The sequence below is a fragment of the Phoca vitulina genome, unplaced genomic scaffold, assembly GCF_004348235.1.
Source record: "Phoca vitulina isolate PV1807 unplaced genomic scaffold, GSC_HSeal_1.0 scaffold63, whole genome shotgun sequence".
Lineage (NCBI taxonomy): Eukaryota > Metazoa > Chordata > Mammalia > Carnivora > Phocidae > Phoca > Phoca vitulina.
In genome coordinates this window covers 6,057,140-6,074,300 of record NW_022589766.1, presented here as the reverse complement: position 1 = coordinate 6,074,300, position 17,161 = coordinate 6,057,140, and the positions used below count along the sequence as shown (strand labels likewise).

At 41.1% G+C, this 17,161-nt stretch overlaps 1 protein-coding gene across 3 annotated transcripts in view; it reads left to right on the top strand.

Moving 5' to 3' along the window:
- RBKS (ribokinase) overlaps window positions 1–17,161 on the top strand; it is an 82,500-nt gene that overhangs the window by 13,091 nt on the left and 52,248 nt on the right. For all 3 annotated transcript variants that reach the window (XM_032391492.1, XM_032391495.1, XM_032391494.1), the window contains exons 2-4: window positions 2,468–2,600; window positions 13,860–13,923; window positions 14,854–14,916. In XM_032391492.1, the coding sequence (XP_032247383.1) occupies window positions 2,468–2,600; window positions 13,860–13,923; window positions 14,854–14,916 (260 nt within the window). The remainder of the gene's footprint in view (window positions 1–2,467; window positions 2,601–13,859; window positions 13,924–14,853; window positions 14,917–17,161) is intronic.

The window sequence follows — 17,161 nt, the reverse complement described above, 5'->3', positions numbered from 1 at the left end:
TTTCACTGGCCGACAGCCCAACATTAGCACTATACCAAAGTGGTACATTTGGCCAGCGTGTCCTGAGCTCCTCCATTCATATTCTGCTACCCTTCAGGGAGACAAGGGAAGTCTCTTTAAAAAATTCACTCAGTCAAAAAATATGTTAGGCCCATGCTAAGTGGCAGGCACTCTGGATAAAATGGCAGACTTGGTCCTTGTCCCCATACAGGGAGAGTCTACAATTGAAGGAAGAAAGAAAGAGTAGGGCAGAGATGCAGAAAGAAAAGAGTAGAATTCCAAAGGAGGGAGAAATTTTAGTGATGGCTAAGTTAGTACAGTGCTTGTGTTAATATAAGTTGTTTAGAAAGGAGTTTTAAATCCCAGCCATCTGCTCCCACATCAAACACAACACCGTATCCCCGATTTCACTCCTCCGTCCCATATATACACATCCCAATAATCATCTGCTGATATATTTTTCATGATTTCCTACAGCCAATAATAAAAAATATACTTGATTCAAACCAGAGGACTGGGACCCAGATCTAAGTATAAACATAGTGGAAGTCATAAGTTTCTATACCGACAGTCTTACTAATTAAGTTATTTGGCCTGTTTTTAGCCACATTGGATATTTTTTTCTTTTTAAGGTTGTTAGGGATGTTTGTAGCAGCATCAATAAGCCAAGAAGTCACATAGTTACTCAGTCGCACAGATTACTCATCATTGCCTGTTCATAACAGAATCCTAAAATGTTTAAGATTTCTGATGCAAATCAAAATCTCATCATCACTTGTCATTGCTAAATTAAATGACAGGATAATAACATTACATTAAAACCATTTTTCTCTTGATTGAGTACCTTTTTCAGAAGTGAACCTTGTAGATGGATATTTTTTTCATCAGTACTATAAATGCATTTAGAATAGGAGGTAAAAATAGCACTGAAAAGGGGAGGAGTGGAATAGAATGTTTTCAAATTATTGATGAGTCTCTTGAATCTCAAATAGCCATATTTGACACTCCAGTCTTAGGGAATGGAGTAGTTTAGCCCAACTTACTGAGACTTTTAGAACTACATAAAGGAGGTGCACAGGTTGAACTTGGTCATTATCAACACCATCGTGTGTTCTTGGCATCAGTCATAGATCATTCCATTGCAAACAGGCTATTAGTGATCTGTGGGAATTGGCATTGTCCAGGTACTCTAAGATTAGGCACAAGAGACTGATTTCAGATAGATCACAGCCTAGGTGGGAAATGAATATAAATTTCAGATCTGCCAAAACAGGGTAGGTTCTCAATCGACTTACTGCCGTGAACTTCCCTCTTGGCCTTTCTTTCCCATCTAAAGCTAATTAACCTTTTTGGTCACGCCTGCCATCGCTCCATCTGGCCCTCGGCCCACTTCTTTCTGGCCATCCAGTCCTCATGCTGATCAAGCCCATCTTCCTCACTCACTGACTCACACTCACCCTTTTCATTTTCACATCTTCTGTCCTTCAAAGATGTTTCCTCACATCTTCCAGTTTAATGTTATGAAAATCATACCTGGAGGAAACCTTTTACTCTGACTTTTTGTCTCCTTTACTAAAACCCTCACCAGGCAGTAACAGGTGAGTGAAAATCCTTAGCTCTTGGAGAAGTCCACGATGGTAGAGACTGAAACCGGGTTGGCTAGGAGGTGACAATAGTTGAATCTGGGTGATGAGTGCATGGGGGTAGGGAAGTCAATATACTGTTTTCTCTAATTTTATAGGTTTGAAATTTTCTGTAGTAAAAATTTTCAACTAAACTTAGCTCTCTAGAATCCATTTTTTAAGAATAGATGCTCTTTTTGAGTCAGTACTTGAAATGGGTGGGATACAGGATGGACTGGGACTAACACCTATCCTGCCATCGAAATAATAACCCACTCCTGCCCCACCTGCCAGGAAACAAATGGGATTCCTTAGCGCCTAGAATTGCAACTTCCCTCTTCTCCTTAGGTCCTTTCTGAACATGGTTACCAGAGCCCTGGTACACTTCCTACTTCTTGTTAAAGTGACCAGATAAACCAGTACAGAAACACACATTAACTTGGTCCCATGTACAAGTCCCACTGTGAATAAAAGTCTGTGCTGGGCACTGGGAAGTGGGAATCGGAAGGGACTTCCATCCAAGAGCTCCCCATGATGGAAAATGGAGGCATGCATGAACACCCCTGATGCAGCAGACACTAGAAACTGAAGTGGCTCTAGGAGCGCGGCTGTGGGACTGTGGGGGGACGGGCAGGCATCCTGTCAGCAGATGCATTCTGGATATCGAGGCCAACTACCAAGTGTTATCTTAAAGGAAAAGGTGATCCTCTCTACTTCTGCTTGCATTTCTGATGGCTAAGACTAGACTCCATCAGAGAACCTTCCCTCTCTCTTCTGAAGAACTTAAATTGATTGCAGGTACCAATGTGCCTTTTTTTTTTCCTTCTCTTTTTAAATTATGACAGTCTTACTTCTCGTTTGCCAAAAACCGGAGAAACCATCCATGGACATAAGTTTTTTATTGGCTTTGGAGGGAAAGGTGCCAACCAGTGTGTCCAAGCTGCCAGGCTTGGAGCAAAGACATCCATGGTATGCAAGGTAAGTGTAAAGGACGGTGGAGAGGATTCTAGAGGCAAGGGTCTGGTTTTAAGACTTGGTTTTTATTTTTTAACTATTTTAAAGGGAACAATTCAGTGGCATTTAGTACATTCACAATGTTGGACAACCACCATTCTCTTAGTTCCAGAACATTTCTGTCATTCCAAAGTAAAACTCCTTACCATTAAGCAGTTTCCCCCCATACCCCACCCCCCAACCTCCTGCGCCTGGCATCCACCAATCTGCATTCCATCTCTGTGGATTGATCTATTCTGGAGATTTCCTCTAAATGGAATCATAGGATACATGACATTTTGTGTCTGGCTTCTTTGACTTAGCATAATATTCTCAAGGTTCATCTACCTTATAGCATGTATCTATTTTATTCCTTTTGTGGCTGAATAATATCCCATTGTATAGACCATAATTTGTCTATCCACTTGTTTGTTGATGGACACTTGAGCTGTTTCCACGTTTTGGCTGTTGTGAACGGTGCTGCTGTGAACACACATGTGCATGCACTTTGCTTGAGTATCCGCTTTGTATGGTTGTTAAAGATTGAAATAGGAGGGAGTCTTTTTCCTTATCCTTTATATTCGTTTCTACCTCACTGAGTCCTCTGGGAAGTAGCTTAATGCTGCATTCCTTTAACTTACTGAGCTTCTAAGTGAAGGGTGAGAAGTGAGAGGAATTCGCCTACTCCACTGGGTTTCTATACTCTGGCTTCTAAACAGCAGAAGTCACCCGGTTTTTAGCAATTTTTGCTGCAATACAGCTTTTGGAAACTTGGTCTAATAAGTGGTGATTCACTCATCTCTAAGTTATTTCTTCTAATGCTAGCTCTTGCATCAGAAAGGAATCTGGGCCTTAATGAACTACCTCCAACTAATCCTTAGGCATAGTTCTGTTTTCAGGTATGTAAGGAAATGACAGTAAGATACAATAGTCCCTATTCCTATTCATCTGACTGAAATCATTTGAAAATAAAATTGGCTGCCAAAGGTTCAATGTTTGCGTGTTTAATGAAATTTTAAGATGCTAGCATTACTGGCAGAACACTAAAGTTTATTTTAGGAAAGCTAGACTCAGTCTACACACTAAAGGATAAGAAAAATCTAAGAGATTTAAAAGAATGAGCTCACTCCTGTGAGCTGGGTCAGTTTTACCAAAATTTCTCTGCAATGTCATTTCCCATTGTATACAGCACTCTTCTCTCCACAGGAATCTTTCAATGATGTACAAACTATACAATTATCATTTCATCTGCTAATGAGCTGTAGTTTTATTTCTAATTTATGATTAACCTGATGAAATTCTTATCTAGCTGTTTGGTCAAAAACATCACATGAAGCACAAGATTCAAAGTAAGAAACGCACATCTTCTAAGGTTGAACTCTTAAGTGTCAGTTAATCAGCCATTATTTTTTTTTTTTAAAGATTTTATTTATTTATTTGACAGATAGATACATAGCGAGAGAGGGAACACAAGCAGGGGGAGTGGGAGAGGGAGAAGCAGGTTTCCTGCCGAGCAGGGAGCCCGATGCGGGGCTCGATCCCAGGACCCTGGGATCATGACCTGAGCCGAAGGCAGACGCTTAACGACTGAGCCACCCAGGCGCCCCAATCAGCCATTAATTATTGATGACCTAGTACGTGCTAGGAATTATGGGGCTTGGAGAGGGAGCTACTGTAGGCCTGACCGATCCTATACTTGATTAGAAATGAAGGGCCTGGGGAGTCATCAGATGGTGCTGACTTAACGGGCTTGGGAACTGGAAGGAGGAGGATATTTCCTGGCCGGGAAAACATGGACAGAGAATTGGTATTGGAAGCAAAGTACCAAAAATGGCTGCTCTGGGAAGAGAGGAGTTCCCTCGAGCTGGAGCCGTAAAAGGAGAGATTAGAGAACCCCTCTTGGAAGCTTCATAAATGCTATTCATGTAGCCATGAAAGTCAAAATTGGATGTCCCCTGGGATCTCATCCAATTCGAAGATTGAGATTGGTGTTATTTTGGGTCTGTTGAATTTGAAGCAAAGAGAAACGCAAAATAGAAAATATTTGAGTTGTGGAACTGAACTTGGGAAGTGAATCATACAACCGTCAGGAGTGGATGTGAGAGGAATAGACAGCAGAGGGCTGTATTTGGGGAAATGGCACAGTCAGGAGTTTGATAAAGCAACAGTGCTGTTTGTTTTATTCTGGTCTGCGTACGACAGTGCACGGGAGCACCTGTGCAGTTGGGCAAGCTGTTCATATCCGCAGTGCCCCAGTGCAGCTGTCGGCCATTCAGCCCCGCGCTCGGTTTTAGCCTGGGTGTCCATACAGAGAGGATGAGAAAGCATGGCTTCAGCCAAAACCCATACGGGGTGACTTTGCTTAGACCACCTGGAATCTTTAGACACAGATTTCTTTAAGCTTAAACACATTGCATAATATTCTCAGATTTCTTCAAAAGAAAAATATCTTTTTTATAATAGAAACTGTTGTTATCCATTCATGATATTTTTCCATGGTGAACTATATTCTTATTAAGCCAAATAGCCAACCTGCTATATAGCAGTTTTTTTAAGATGACAAATTCCAAGTAGAAACCAAAATCATGAAATGACTCAAGATAAAAATGAACAGATGGAACAAAAGAAAAACAGGTAGAAAATTTCCTTCGGTTTTCTTAGCAACATTAACTTACCTACGACCACCCTGCAACAAACTAAAATCCAAGCTCTGGTGAAGTAAGACTGATGGCACATGCAAAACAGCTTATATTGAGCTCAGGGGAATTATTTGCCAAGATATTGTGACAAGGACTATTAAGCAAGAGCCCATCAATATGCATCCAGTGAAACATGTAATCATAAAACACTTGAAGTCGTTAAGGAGTTGTACAGTCAGTTGTCACCTGAGTCGTGGCCCCAAGGCCACAGCCCAAGGAGAATTGGAAGTGATATTTTCAGATTACAAATCCAGGCAGATATCATAGAAAATGAAAGTCTTGGGGCGCCTGGGTGGCTCAGTCGTTGGGCGTCTGCCTTCGGCTCAGGTCATGATCCCAGAATTCTGGGATCGAGCCCCACATCGGGCTCCCTGCGCAGCGGGAGGCCTGCTTCTCCCTCTCCCACTCCCCCTGCTTCTGTTCCCTCTCTCACTGTGTCTCTCTCTGTCAAATAAATAAAATCTTAAAAAAAAAGAAGAAGAAAATGAAAGTCTTGGGACGCCTGGGTGGCTCAGTCGGTTAAGTGTCTGCCTTCAGCTCAGGTCATGATCCCAGGGTCCTGGGATCGAGTCCCACATCGGGCTCCCTGCTCCACGGGGAGCCTGCTTCTCCCTCTGCCTCTGCATCTCTCTCTCTGTCTCTCATGAATGGATAAATAAAATCTTTAAAAAAAAAAAAAAAAAAAGTGGGCGCCTGGGTGGCTCAGTTGGTTAAGCGACTGCCTTCGGCTCAGGTCATGATCCTGGAGTCCCAGGATCGAGTCCCACATCGGGCTCCCTGCTCAGCAGGGAGTCTGCTTCTCCCTCTGACCCTCCCCCCTCTCATGTGCTCTCTCTCTCTCTCTCTCTTTCTCTCTCTCAAATAAATAAATAAAATCTTTAAAAAAAAAAAAAAAAGGAAAAGAAAATGAAAGTCTTCTTGGCAGGGCAAAGAGTCTGTGAGAATACCTTTCATAGGACTTCACCCGATTTTCTTAATTGTTTCCTCCTCCATCATTCCATTCAAGCTAAATGTTATTTCTTGATATCCAAAACTGGCTGCTCAGGAGGGCCAGGGTAGAAAAAAAAGAGTTCGAGATGCAGTGGCCCAGTCTGAGCCCAAAGAGCCTGCTTCTTATGTGGTGGGAAGAAGCCCTGAACAGGTGTGGACCCGAATGACCCAGATCTGAAATCAGCCAAGTGAGAAGACCTTCAAGAAACTACCTGGTCTTACTTACCCTGAACATGACACTCTCAAAACTCTAGGGACGCTTGGCTGGCTCAGTCGGTAGAGCACGTGACTCTTGATCTTGGGGTCCTGAGTTCAAGCCCCACACTGGGCATAGAGCTTCCTTTAAAAAGAAAAAAAAAAAAACACCTCTGTAATACAAGCAGCTGTGTGTTTTCCTTGCAGAATGGGCAGATATTAAGCTGTGTGACAGAAGCAGTGTGTTAGAGCCCACGCCGCTCAAAGTCTGATCCTCAGGCCGGGCCGTAAACTGTCACTGGGTCTGAACAGGAATTAAGAGTAAGCAATTAGCAACAGTTATAGCATTTGACAGAATAGTGTTATAGCTGATGAATATAATAGTAATAATAAATTAAGCCTGGTATTTTGTAGGACTCTTTTCTGTTTTTATTTCATTGTTGTTATATTTTACAGAATTATTAGTCCACAGTGGATTGAAAATGAAAAAAAAAAAAAACAGCCTTCACTACAGATGGCTTGAAAAGCAGTGTATTAGAGTACTCATCATCTTAACAAAAAAGGTTAGGTTGTCTGTTAGATTACTGTGGGACAGTCAACTGATTGTGCATTAAGATTTAGTTTTCAGAGATCAAAAAGTAGTCACCAGCGTTTTCCAGGTTATATATAATGATGTGAAATTTGTCCCTTCCTGAATTCTGCTGAAGGACGACTGACTAAAACTACTGGCTATATTGATTAGAATGCCTGGCCACATGTCCAAATACAGGGTACCCTAGGACCCAAAGCAAATAAACAATATGTGTTTCATACAGGAAGAATGGAAGAAAATTGGATTACCACCAGCGACCTCTTACCTCCTACCCACCTCCACTCTCAGATAAGCGGGACTCATAAATGGTGACTGTAACATTAATTTTCTATGTTCAAGGCCATTATCCCCATTTAGGTGGGATTTAAACCACCAGAGAGCTTGAACAACAGGAATTTTCTGTATTCTTCTGTCCTCTTTTATGACAAAGCCACAAGTGACAAGTCAAAAGGTTAATATGAGGGACTTAATTCAAAAAAGCAACAGCTAGGTTTTGTTATAGGACAACAAATGCATGTTAGGCTCCCAAACCTGCTGTTCATCATGACCCTCAGGCACTGAGAAGTCACAAAATGTCTTGTATAACAAAGATTAAATTGCATTCAACTTGGTTTTAGTGTTAATTATATTTCTGTGCATTGTAACTTTGAGAACTGGTAACCTGTTTTAATAGAAGTGATAACTTTTTTAGCAGAAATATTCGACTTCATTTGACCTTGGGTAAGATATCTTGGTCCTCTAGGTTTTACTTACCTCAACTATATGTTGATAGATGGAATTCCTAGATGTTTTCTACCATTCAGGGATTCCAAACAGCCCATTCCTCAACCATTTTGAAACGTGGACATTCAATATATGGTAGTGCTAACTGCAGTCACCTTCCTCGGCACTGGATCCTGGTTCTGGACTGTGGAAGCCACTGACTGGCTCTCCCTCAATGCAGAGAGCCTTCTCGGTGGTAAAAGTGAAGGAAATACCTCAGGACCCTTAGCTAGAGGAAATGCTCATGCTCCTGATCCACCCAGTCCTGCTGTTTTCCATTATTCTAATTTACATCTCTCTATAGCTGCATTATCCAAGATGGCAGCCTCTAGCCATGTGTGGCTGATTTAACTGTAATTAAGATAAAATTTTAAATTGAGTTGCTTTATCATACTGACTACATTTCAAGTGCCTGTTTGGGGTAGCACAGATAGAGAGCATTTCATCACTGCAGAAAGTTCTGTTCAACTGCATGACTCTAAAAGCTTCAGGGAAGAGCTGAGCCTGGGATTTCCTGAAGAGCAGCTGGGATTCTAGGAGTTACCTTGACTTAACTGCAAGTGGTTGTCCATAATTGACGATGACCTGGCTTCTTTCACCTGGAACACGCTTACCCAGGCTACCTAAGACTATGTGCTTTTCCCAGAATCCTTCTGCCCAAAAGTATTTCACTGCTGCTACTGAAAGAGTATAGGAATGCCTTCCAGGGGGCTATTAGAAGCAAAACCTTGTATAAGACCTTCTGGCAGCCACAGCTAGGACAGTCTGAGTGCCTGTAGTCATGTCCCTTTAAGAATGATAAGATAGGCCAAGGAAAATGAACAGACAGGCAACTAAGATGACCAAATACTTACAGAACACATTTCACGCACAGGACTTAAGGAGGGATAAATATACGCTAAGCTAGAGTCTCCGATAAGCTTCTAGGAAGGCTAGACTTTTAGGAAGATTGTTTAGGCAAACAATATAAGGTGGTATTCAATTAAATATTTAATGGTATCTACTAGGAATGCTCTAGGAGTTGAAATGAGAGCATTAAGAAGAGCTAGGATAGGGGAGGTAGGCCTTAAGTTGCACTTGAAAAACAGGTGAGGTTTGATTAGATGGAGGGGGAAAGGATTTCTAAGTTCTCAGAAGGCAAGAAAATAGACACAAATATATTGTACTCACCTTGTGTTTTAACACAGTCAAATGATAACATCAAGTTAATAGTGCCTTTCTGCTGACCACTCTGTAGAACAGAGAAATCCAATGATTTTTGCCAAATACGAGTGTTAGAGAAGCCCACAGAGAAAGGGAGGCAAGCCTGGTGACATCAAAATGAGACCGGAGTCCGCAAACACAAATGTGGCACTGTGTGTAGCTTTACAATACCTTGATCCCCGTGTTGGACCCTATTGGGCCTCTCGCCCCGGGCAGACTCTGCAGGCCACATTCCGCATTCCCACTTAGTTGACTTCCCAGCGTAGTGCCAGGCAGGACCGCTCTCCTTCCTCGTATCGTCCACACCAAGCTTCACACGCACTCTCCCAGCGTTCATCCTGCAATCCAGTGGGCCTCAGCTGGAGGCATACATTGTAGTCACCTGGGGCATGGGCCACGGTCCCACCTACATGGGCTGATTTCATTGATCTCGGGTGTAACCTGGGCACCAGGATATCTGTAAGCTCCTCGGGAGCTCTAATGCCCAGCGAAGGCTGAGAACTCCTGGTTTCCTACCTGCCAGAGAGAACTCACCCCAGTCCCACCCTACCTGGCTCAGGTGGAACCATTTGCAGCAAAATGTAAAGAATTTTAACTAGCTGGATAATGGCAGAACTGAAATTCGATTCCAAGTTTCCTGACTCCCATTCGCACTATTTTGCTTCATGGCCAAGATACTTACACTTAAAGTTCTCTTATCAATTTGATAGGCAAAATGTGACCGGGAAAACAGAAGCCTCCAAAAATACCTACGAAGGTTCCCCTATGATATTATTATGTCAAGTCCTTTTTGTTTCAGGACCATTTGAAATCATTCACTGTGATTTTTTTTCTTTTTTTATTTAAATTCAATTAGCCAACATCATTGGTTTCAGATGTAGTGTTCAACAATTATTCACTGATTTTCATTTACAGTCATTACAAATCATTCCATTTGTATCATTCACTGTGATTTTCAAGATGCTTTCAGTCCGCTCTCAATGGCAGGCACTGTATGGCACCTGAGCCTTGGTTCCACTCCTCTGATGTCTGCTTATGAATTTCCAGTTCCTGGGGAAGAGGCTTACATTTGAGTCAGAAGTAGCCAAAGGGGGTTGGAAGATGTTCGCTTCTCTCGACCTTTTTTTTAAAGTCAATCGAGCAGAATAAATGATTGTGTAAGAGGTTTGAGGGTGGGGAAACAGGGAAAATGGCATTCTTTTAGTATGACATTGCCCAAAGCATCTGTGCTACTCTGTAATGCAGAAGGAAAAAAGAGCCCTCAGATCTCTGCTGCTTTTTGCCTACGTGTCGATATAATAAATGTGTATGTCTAAGACACACACATGCTCGTGGTTGGCTCTGTTATTCTTATGGAAGTAACAGGATACCCGGTTACGTTAAACAGCATTAGTTTCACCATTAATGCAGATGTTATGTTTTTATTACAATAATAGTAATACAGTCTTATTTTTAAAATAATTCAGTGCCCCCGCCTGCTTGCTTCCATGACCAGGTGCTCTTCTATTTGAAAATAGGGAGCAACAGGAAGAATTGGAAGCATCAGGGAGAACCACACAGGCAGGATTGAATGCAAGCAGCAGGTATTCCCCGAGGGAAGTGGCCATGGAGGCAGCAGTACTGAGCTGGTGATGATGAGGATGGGGACAGGGACAGTGATAGCACCGAGCCCTTACTGAATCCTTTACAGTTGTCAGCCCGCTTCTTGCGGGTTATTTTATCCCCACAGCAAACTCACTGTGACTCTCCAGATAAGGAGACTGAGGCCGAGGGGCAGTTACAGCGGCTTGCCCCAAACCACACGGGTCAACTTCCCTGACACAAATGTGAATATCGCCCTCCTACTCAGTTCTTTTACTTGGTAATGTGTCACCACGACCCTGAGGCAAAGTTAATGCAGCTAAGGTTGACTTCTCTTGATCCTCAGCAGCGTCGTTACTTTGCCATTATTTTTTAATTACCAGATTTTTATTTTTGTCATGGAAATTCCAAGAGGGCAAAGGCAAAGTATTTTTGTTCCACGTCTCACATAGACAGCGGACAGATTTGCCAGGAATTCACTATTGGAATAAATCTGGAACCATCACCATCCCTGAGGGACGTTGCCCTTCAGGTGATTCCCAGAGCAGGAAGAAGACAGGCAGCATGGGGCATCTGGGGGGCTCAGTTGGTTAAGCGTCTGACTCTTGATCTCAGCTCAGGTCTTGACCTCAAGGGTCTTGATCTCAGGGTCGTGAGTTCAAGCCTCAGATTGGGTTCCATGCTAGGCATGGAGCCTACTTAAAAAACATTACAAATAAAATACGACTGCAGCAAGCCTGCAAAATGCAGTTACCATGAGCATAATCCCTGATTATGTCTTGGATGGGCACGATATTCCACTTGGTGTGACAGGTGCCTCTCTAGGTTTGATTTTCCCTCCGACAGTTTCTGAGGGCAAAGCCACATGCTTTTTGGTTTTCTCCTCCCTTTGAACAATTCTTCCTAATCCCTGCACTTCCTGATGTTTATATCATTGCACCATTGATCAAATATGCCTTTGAAATTCACCTTAAACAGATTTTGCCTGTATTAAACTGATAGGAAAGGGGAGAGAAGTTTCTTCGCTCTAATCTGTACCAGGCCCCACATGCCTAGGAATGGCCTTCCTCTAATCCCTACAACATTCTTATAATGATGCTTTTCCAACTATATAGTATCTTGATTGCCCATGGGAGAGAGCTAAATAATGTTTAAAAAAAAAAAAGAAGAGAAAACAATTTATTTCTGGTATGAATCTTTGACCTAAGAAATGGGATGCTTCAGTAGATAAACGGCCAGCCTTCCATGAAGAAAACTTTTGATAGATTACCTCCTTCCACCGGGGAGCTCTCCCCCACAGCATTGCTTTCTAGTGGATGCTCTTCATTGTAGAGATAGAAATTGTTAATAAGAAATTATTATATATTGTTCAAGGTTATTGGCTAATCAGCATTTCTGCCAGACAAGGAGCACAGGGAAAAATGTCCTTTGAGGAAGAAGTTCTCAGAGGTGGCATTTAAATCAGGGGTCAGCACACTACCACTCATGGGGCAAATCTTGCCTACTACGTATTTTTATAAAGTTTTATTGGAACACAGGCACATCCATTTGTCTACAGATTTTCTTTGGCTGCCTTCACTCTACAACAGCAGAGTTGAATAGTTGCAAAAGAGACCATCTGGCCCACAATGTCTAAACTATTACCTCTCTGGCCCTTTATAGAAAAATATTTTCCAACCCCTGATCTAGACAATCCAAAATCTTACCAGGAAGTTTTCTCTTCACTCATTGAGGATCTTGGCCCAAGTAAATCTCTAGGTTTCTTTCTATTGATATATCCCAAAGGGAGCGATTTTCTGTGGAAAAGCAGAGCACAGCAGGAGTGGCTGAGACCCAGATAGATACATGATCCGTTGAAGTAGTGCTCACCTGCAGGACAGAGAAATAGTAGTTCAGGAGTGGCAAGCCTAAAGCCTACAGGTGCCAAGCAGGTAACATAAATTGCAGTAGGCCAGGTGGGGGCTCTGGTCTAGAGAGCATGCACTCACCTTTGGGGCAGTTCCAGCTGGGTAGCCTTGCAGGAATGTGGGCCCAGTGTTACCAGAACCTCTGGATTTTCAGGACCTCCTGGAAATTTGTTTTTGTGAAGTCCCCTAACTGGTTAAAATTTAAAAGAAAGTAGGAGAAAACCAATATAACACTGTATGTTAACTACACTAAAATTAAAATAATAAAAATAAAAGGGCATCTGCACAAAAACCTGCACATTAATTTATCATTACCAAAATTTAGAAGCAACTCAAGATGTCCTTCAGTGGGTAAATGGATAAACTGCAGTACGTCCATACCACGGAACATTTTTCAGCACTAAAAAGAAATGAGTGATTAAGCCACAAAAAAGACATGGAGGAAACTTAGATGTATTTTCTAAGTGAAAGCCAGTCTGAAAAGGTTACAAAGACAAAACTATGGAGACAGTAGAAAGATCAGTGGTTGCCAGGGGCTTGGACAGAGAGAAGGATGAATAGGCAGAGCACAGAAGGTTTTTACTCCAGGGAATCCATTCTGGATAATACTATAATGGTGGATGCATGTTTATACATGTGTCAAAACACATGGAATGTACAACACCAGAGTGAACCCTAACTTAAACTATGGAGTTTCGGTGTAACAATGTGTCAAACATAGGATCAATGATTGTAACAAATGTGCCACCTTAACCATGTTGCCTATGAATGGAAGAGGAATGGGTGCCCAAGGGAAGAACTGAAGTATCATTTCCAGAATGCATGCTAGGATGCAAAAGCAACAGACTTCCACGATACCAAGTTACCCAAGTTAGCGAGGGCTTTTTAAATTCCCTCTTCTCTGAACCCATCCTGTGTCAGATAAGAAGATTCTAAAACACCAGGCAAGTCATTACAGAGATGCCCTCATTTATAGTGAAGTACAAACAACTGAGATTCTTCATAAATATTGAGGACTGTTGATGGTAGACAGCTCTGTCTCAGTGGGAGTTTCCACATGAACAGATCAAAGTGAGAGCAGAGTTCTAGAACTCCTGACAGTCATTAAATGCTTCACGTTTTAGGTAGGATATAAGTGGAACAATTCTTTGGGCTGAAATCAAGTCTAGCATCTTACATTAAGAAGATTAATTAGCTAATGTTTATAAAGTACTGTGCAGATATGCCCTTTTAAAATGCTAAAGTATTCTAAAAACTACATTGTAGCATTTTACTAAATGTAAAAGATCTAACATTCATCATTTTTTTGGTACAGGTTGGCAAAGATTCTTTTGGCAAAGACTATATAGAAAACTTAAAACAGAACGATATTTCTACAGGTAAAATTGCAACTTTTTTAAAGTTAGTTTTTATGACTTTCCTCTGGGATCTGGTTACAAGAACAGTTGAATATAGAATAGAATTATTAGATCCTCCTCTGGTGGCCAGAGAATTTTTATGCACAGCCTCGTCTCGTCTTACTTAAATGTCGTTTGGTTAATTCTTTCATGTACATTCCTCCAGATGGGAATAAAATGATAAGAGGTTACAAACCTTCATCTCGTAGAAATGTTTCAAAAGCAGGTGACAAGAGAAAACAGGTGCTGCATTCACAAAAGATATTTTAAGAAAAGTCATTGACTGTCATGGCTGGAAATGATCTTGGAAACCACTGAAGCTGATGCCATTGTTGCACAAAGAGAAACTGAAGGCCAGACTGGTTCTCAACGTGTCCAAGAGCACACAGCTAGTTGGAGCCAGTCAGGAGCAGAATGCAGGTCTTTGGCTCCATTTCAAGGCTTTTCGCTGCTGCCAAAGGCCGCCTGATCAACATTTCCATTTACACTCCAGACCATGATTCTTGATGAGATGCAAAGCTTATGAAGAAACACAACCAAGTTCATTGTATAGGTTTGACCTTTAATTTCTCAACTCAAGTCTGTCATTTCTTTCACTGAAGAAAAGAAATGTGACGATCTAGAGGAATGCAGATGTATCCACTATGATTAATGTGGGCAAACTGGAAGGGGGGGTGGTTTGCTGGGTTGTTACTAATGTAGAGCAAAGGTGCAACTAAGTGTAAAGGCTTCTGTCTTCTTCGTTGTATAGGTGATGGGTATAAATTAGCGCTAATTGCTTATTTCTTTTATCATTCCAGATGGTTAAAGGTTAAAAAGTTTTTCCAAAGATGAGTGGTGCATTGAAATTGCTAAGAGAGATTATCCATGCCAGGCTGTGTGTATATGATTGTAATTTCTTTTTTCTTTTAGAATTTACATATCAGACTCAAGATGCTGCTACGGGAACTGCGTCTATAATTGTCAATAATGAAGGTACGTGTTTCGCATATTGAAGTGTCATTTCATGAAACAGTTCATGTCCAGAACGAGAGCAGGAGCATCAATTTTTACCGTAATCCTATGGATCTCTTCCTATACCCACCGCTCCAAGGCCCCAAGTGTGGTCTTTCCCATCTAACTGTGCATGTTTCCCTTTATTTATACTTCCCAACTTGATCATTTAAATATAAAATTCTCCATCAATACATAGGAAGTGTTACAGTTGCCTCAAAATAATATTTATATCCTGAAATGTCCCATTACCCTTCATATGAACTCAGAATTGATATTTGTCTTTAAAAGCAGTTAAGTATTCATCTGTCATTTCAGTTATACCAGGTAAATAAATGTAAATAGATAGGTGCACAAGGAAGTTAATGAATCATATTTATAGAATATTTACTGAGCAAATGGCAGCAACTAATTACTTCTAACTTATCATTAGTGTTCAATTTTGTCTGCTCTTTAAACAGCAATCAAATCTCAAAAGCCTATATATACAACTAAGTCTGTCTGTCACAGGGCCTTGCAACAGTTGAAACATTTGTCTTTAAAAACAGTAACTTCCCTTTACCCTCAAGTAAAGTTTTCATCATTTCTGCCAACTATTTTAAATATTAAAAAAAAAACCTATGTGAAATTCTTTAATTCAGAATGAATATTCAGAAGTACCAAGCATTTCATGGGGCACCTCAGACAGAACCTGGTGCATTGTGGGCAGTCAGTGTGCACTTTGTGAAATTAGGATTTGTCATAAAATGTCTTTGATTTGTAATATAGTTTCATACAATCATTTCTCACAGAAGATATGGTATTTTTAGTTCTACTCTAGTGATCCCAGAGTTGCAATAACAACAATGAAAAAATGTATTCCACTTAAAGAAGATAAAATTTTTCATTCTAACAATAGACAGTCTGTGTTCATTACTTTCAGCTAAATTTTAAGTAATTATTGCTGTCAACAGCAGTTCATTCCCTGTCTTAAACCTCTTTTTTGTGTTCTAGGGATATCTTCGAGTTCCATTTCTTCCTTATCGATGTAGCAAGAAACTACACTTTCCATGCAAAGATATAGTTTAATATTGTGTATTGAGTGCCTGTTATGCTAGAACTTGTCTGATTTATATATTGTATCTGGTAATGCCCTTGAGACTCTAGATTGTCATAGAAGAGCTAACACAAATACCCAGAGAGGGGACCATCAGCTCCCTTAAGTGAAGGAATGAGTAGCAAGGTAAAGTAAAGAATTCAGTTTTGACAAGTTAAATTGGAGGCATGAATGATCTGGCCATATGGCCATGTCTACTGGACAGCTGTAGTCTTGGTCTTGTTGCTTATCAGCCAAGGCCAGGCCAGAAACGTAGATCCAGGAGTCAGCAGCACAGATGCAGAGAGAATGAGGTCACTGAAGGACAAAAGGAAGGAGATATGCTGTCTTTCAGTGTGTGGGTACTTTGAATTTTTCCAGTACCAAGATTGGGTTTATGCTGAACCATCCCCACCTTATTAAGTCCTCCTTGTGGCCAACAGACACATCTGTGGTAAGATGATAGGCTAGCACGTGTTCTGTGTTCAGAGGTAATTTTAGGTCATGTCTATACAAGATCAGCACAAGCAGCCTGGAGCACAGAAAAGAAATGACCGCTGTAGTTCGTCCCCTAGATCCATGCCGTCCAAAAGAAACGTGATGCAAGCCACAGACAGAATTTGAAATTTTCCATGAGCCACATTTTAAAAAGTCAAATAGGTAAAATTAATCTTAATATACTCACTTAACCTGAAATATCTAAAATATTCTTTTCAACATGTAATCAAAATGTTCTTAAAAACTACTGAGATATTTTACCTTTTTTTTTTTTTTTTTGTACCCGGTCTTTAAAACCTGCTATGTACTGGGTGTTACGTGCAACTAATGAATCGTTGAACACTACAACAAAAACTAATGATGTACTGTATGTTGGCCAACTGAACATAATAAAAAAGTTTTAAAAAATAAAAATAAAATCTGCTATGTATTGTACAATTGAAGCACATCTCAATTTAGACCAGACACATTTCAAGTGCTCGAGGGCCACATGTGGCTTGGGCTCGTGACTCTCATAGGGGACAGCACAGCTCTTGAGGGCTCACCTCACAGATAAAATGCACCCCACTTCTTCCCCATTTAGGTGGGATTATTGAGAGTGGGTCCAAGTAATGAGTATGTAAGATTCTTACTTCAGCTTCTGTTTGATCTGGT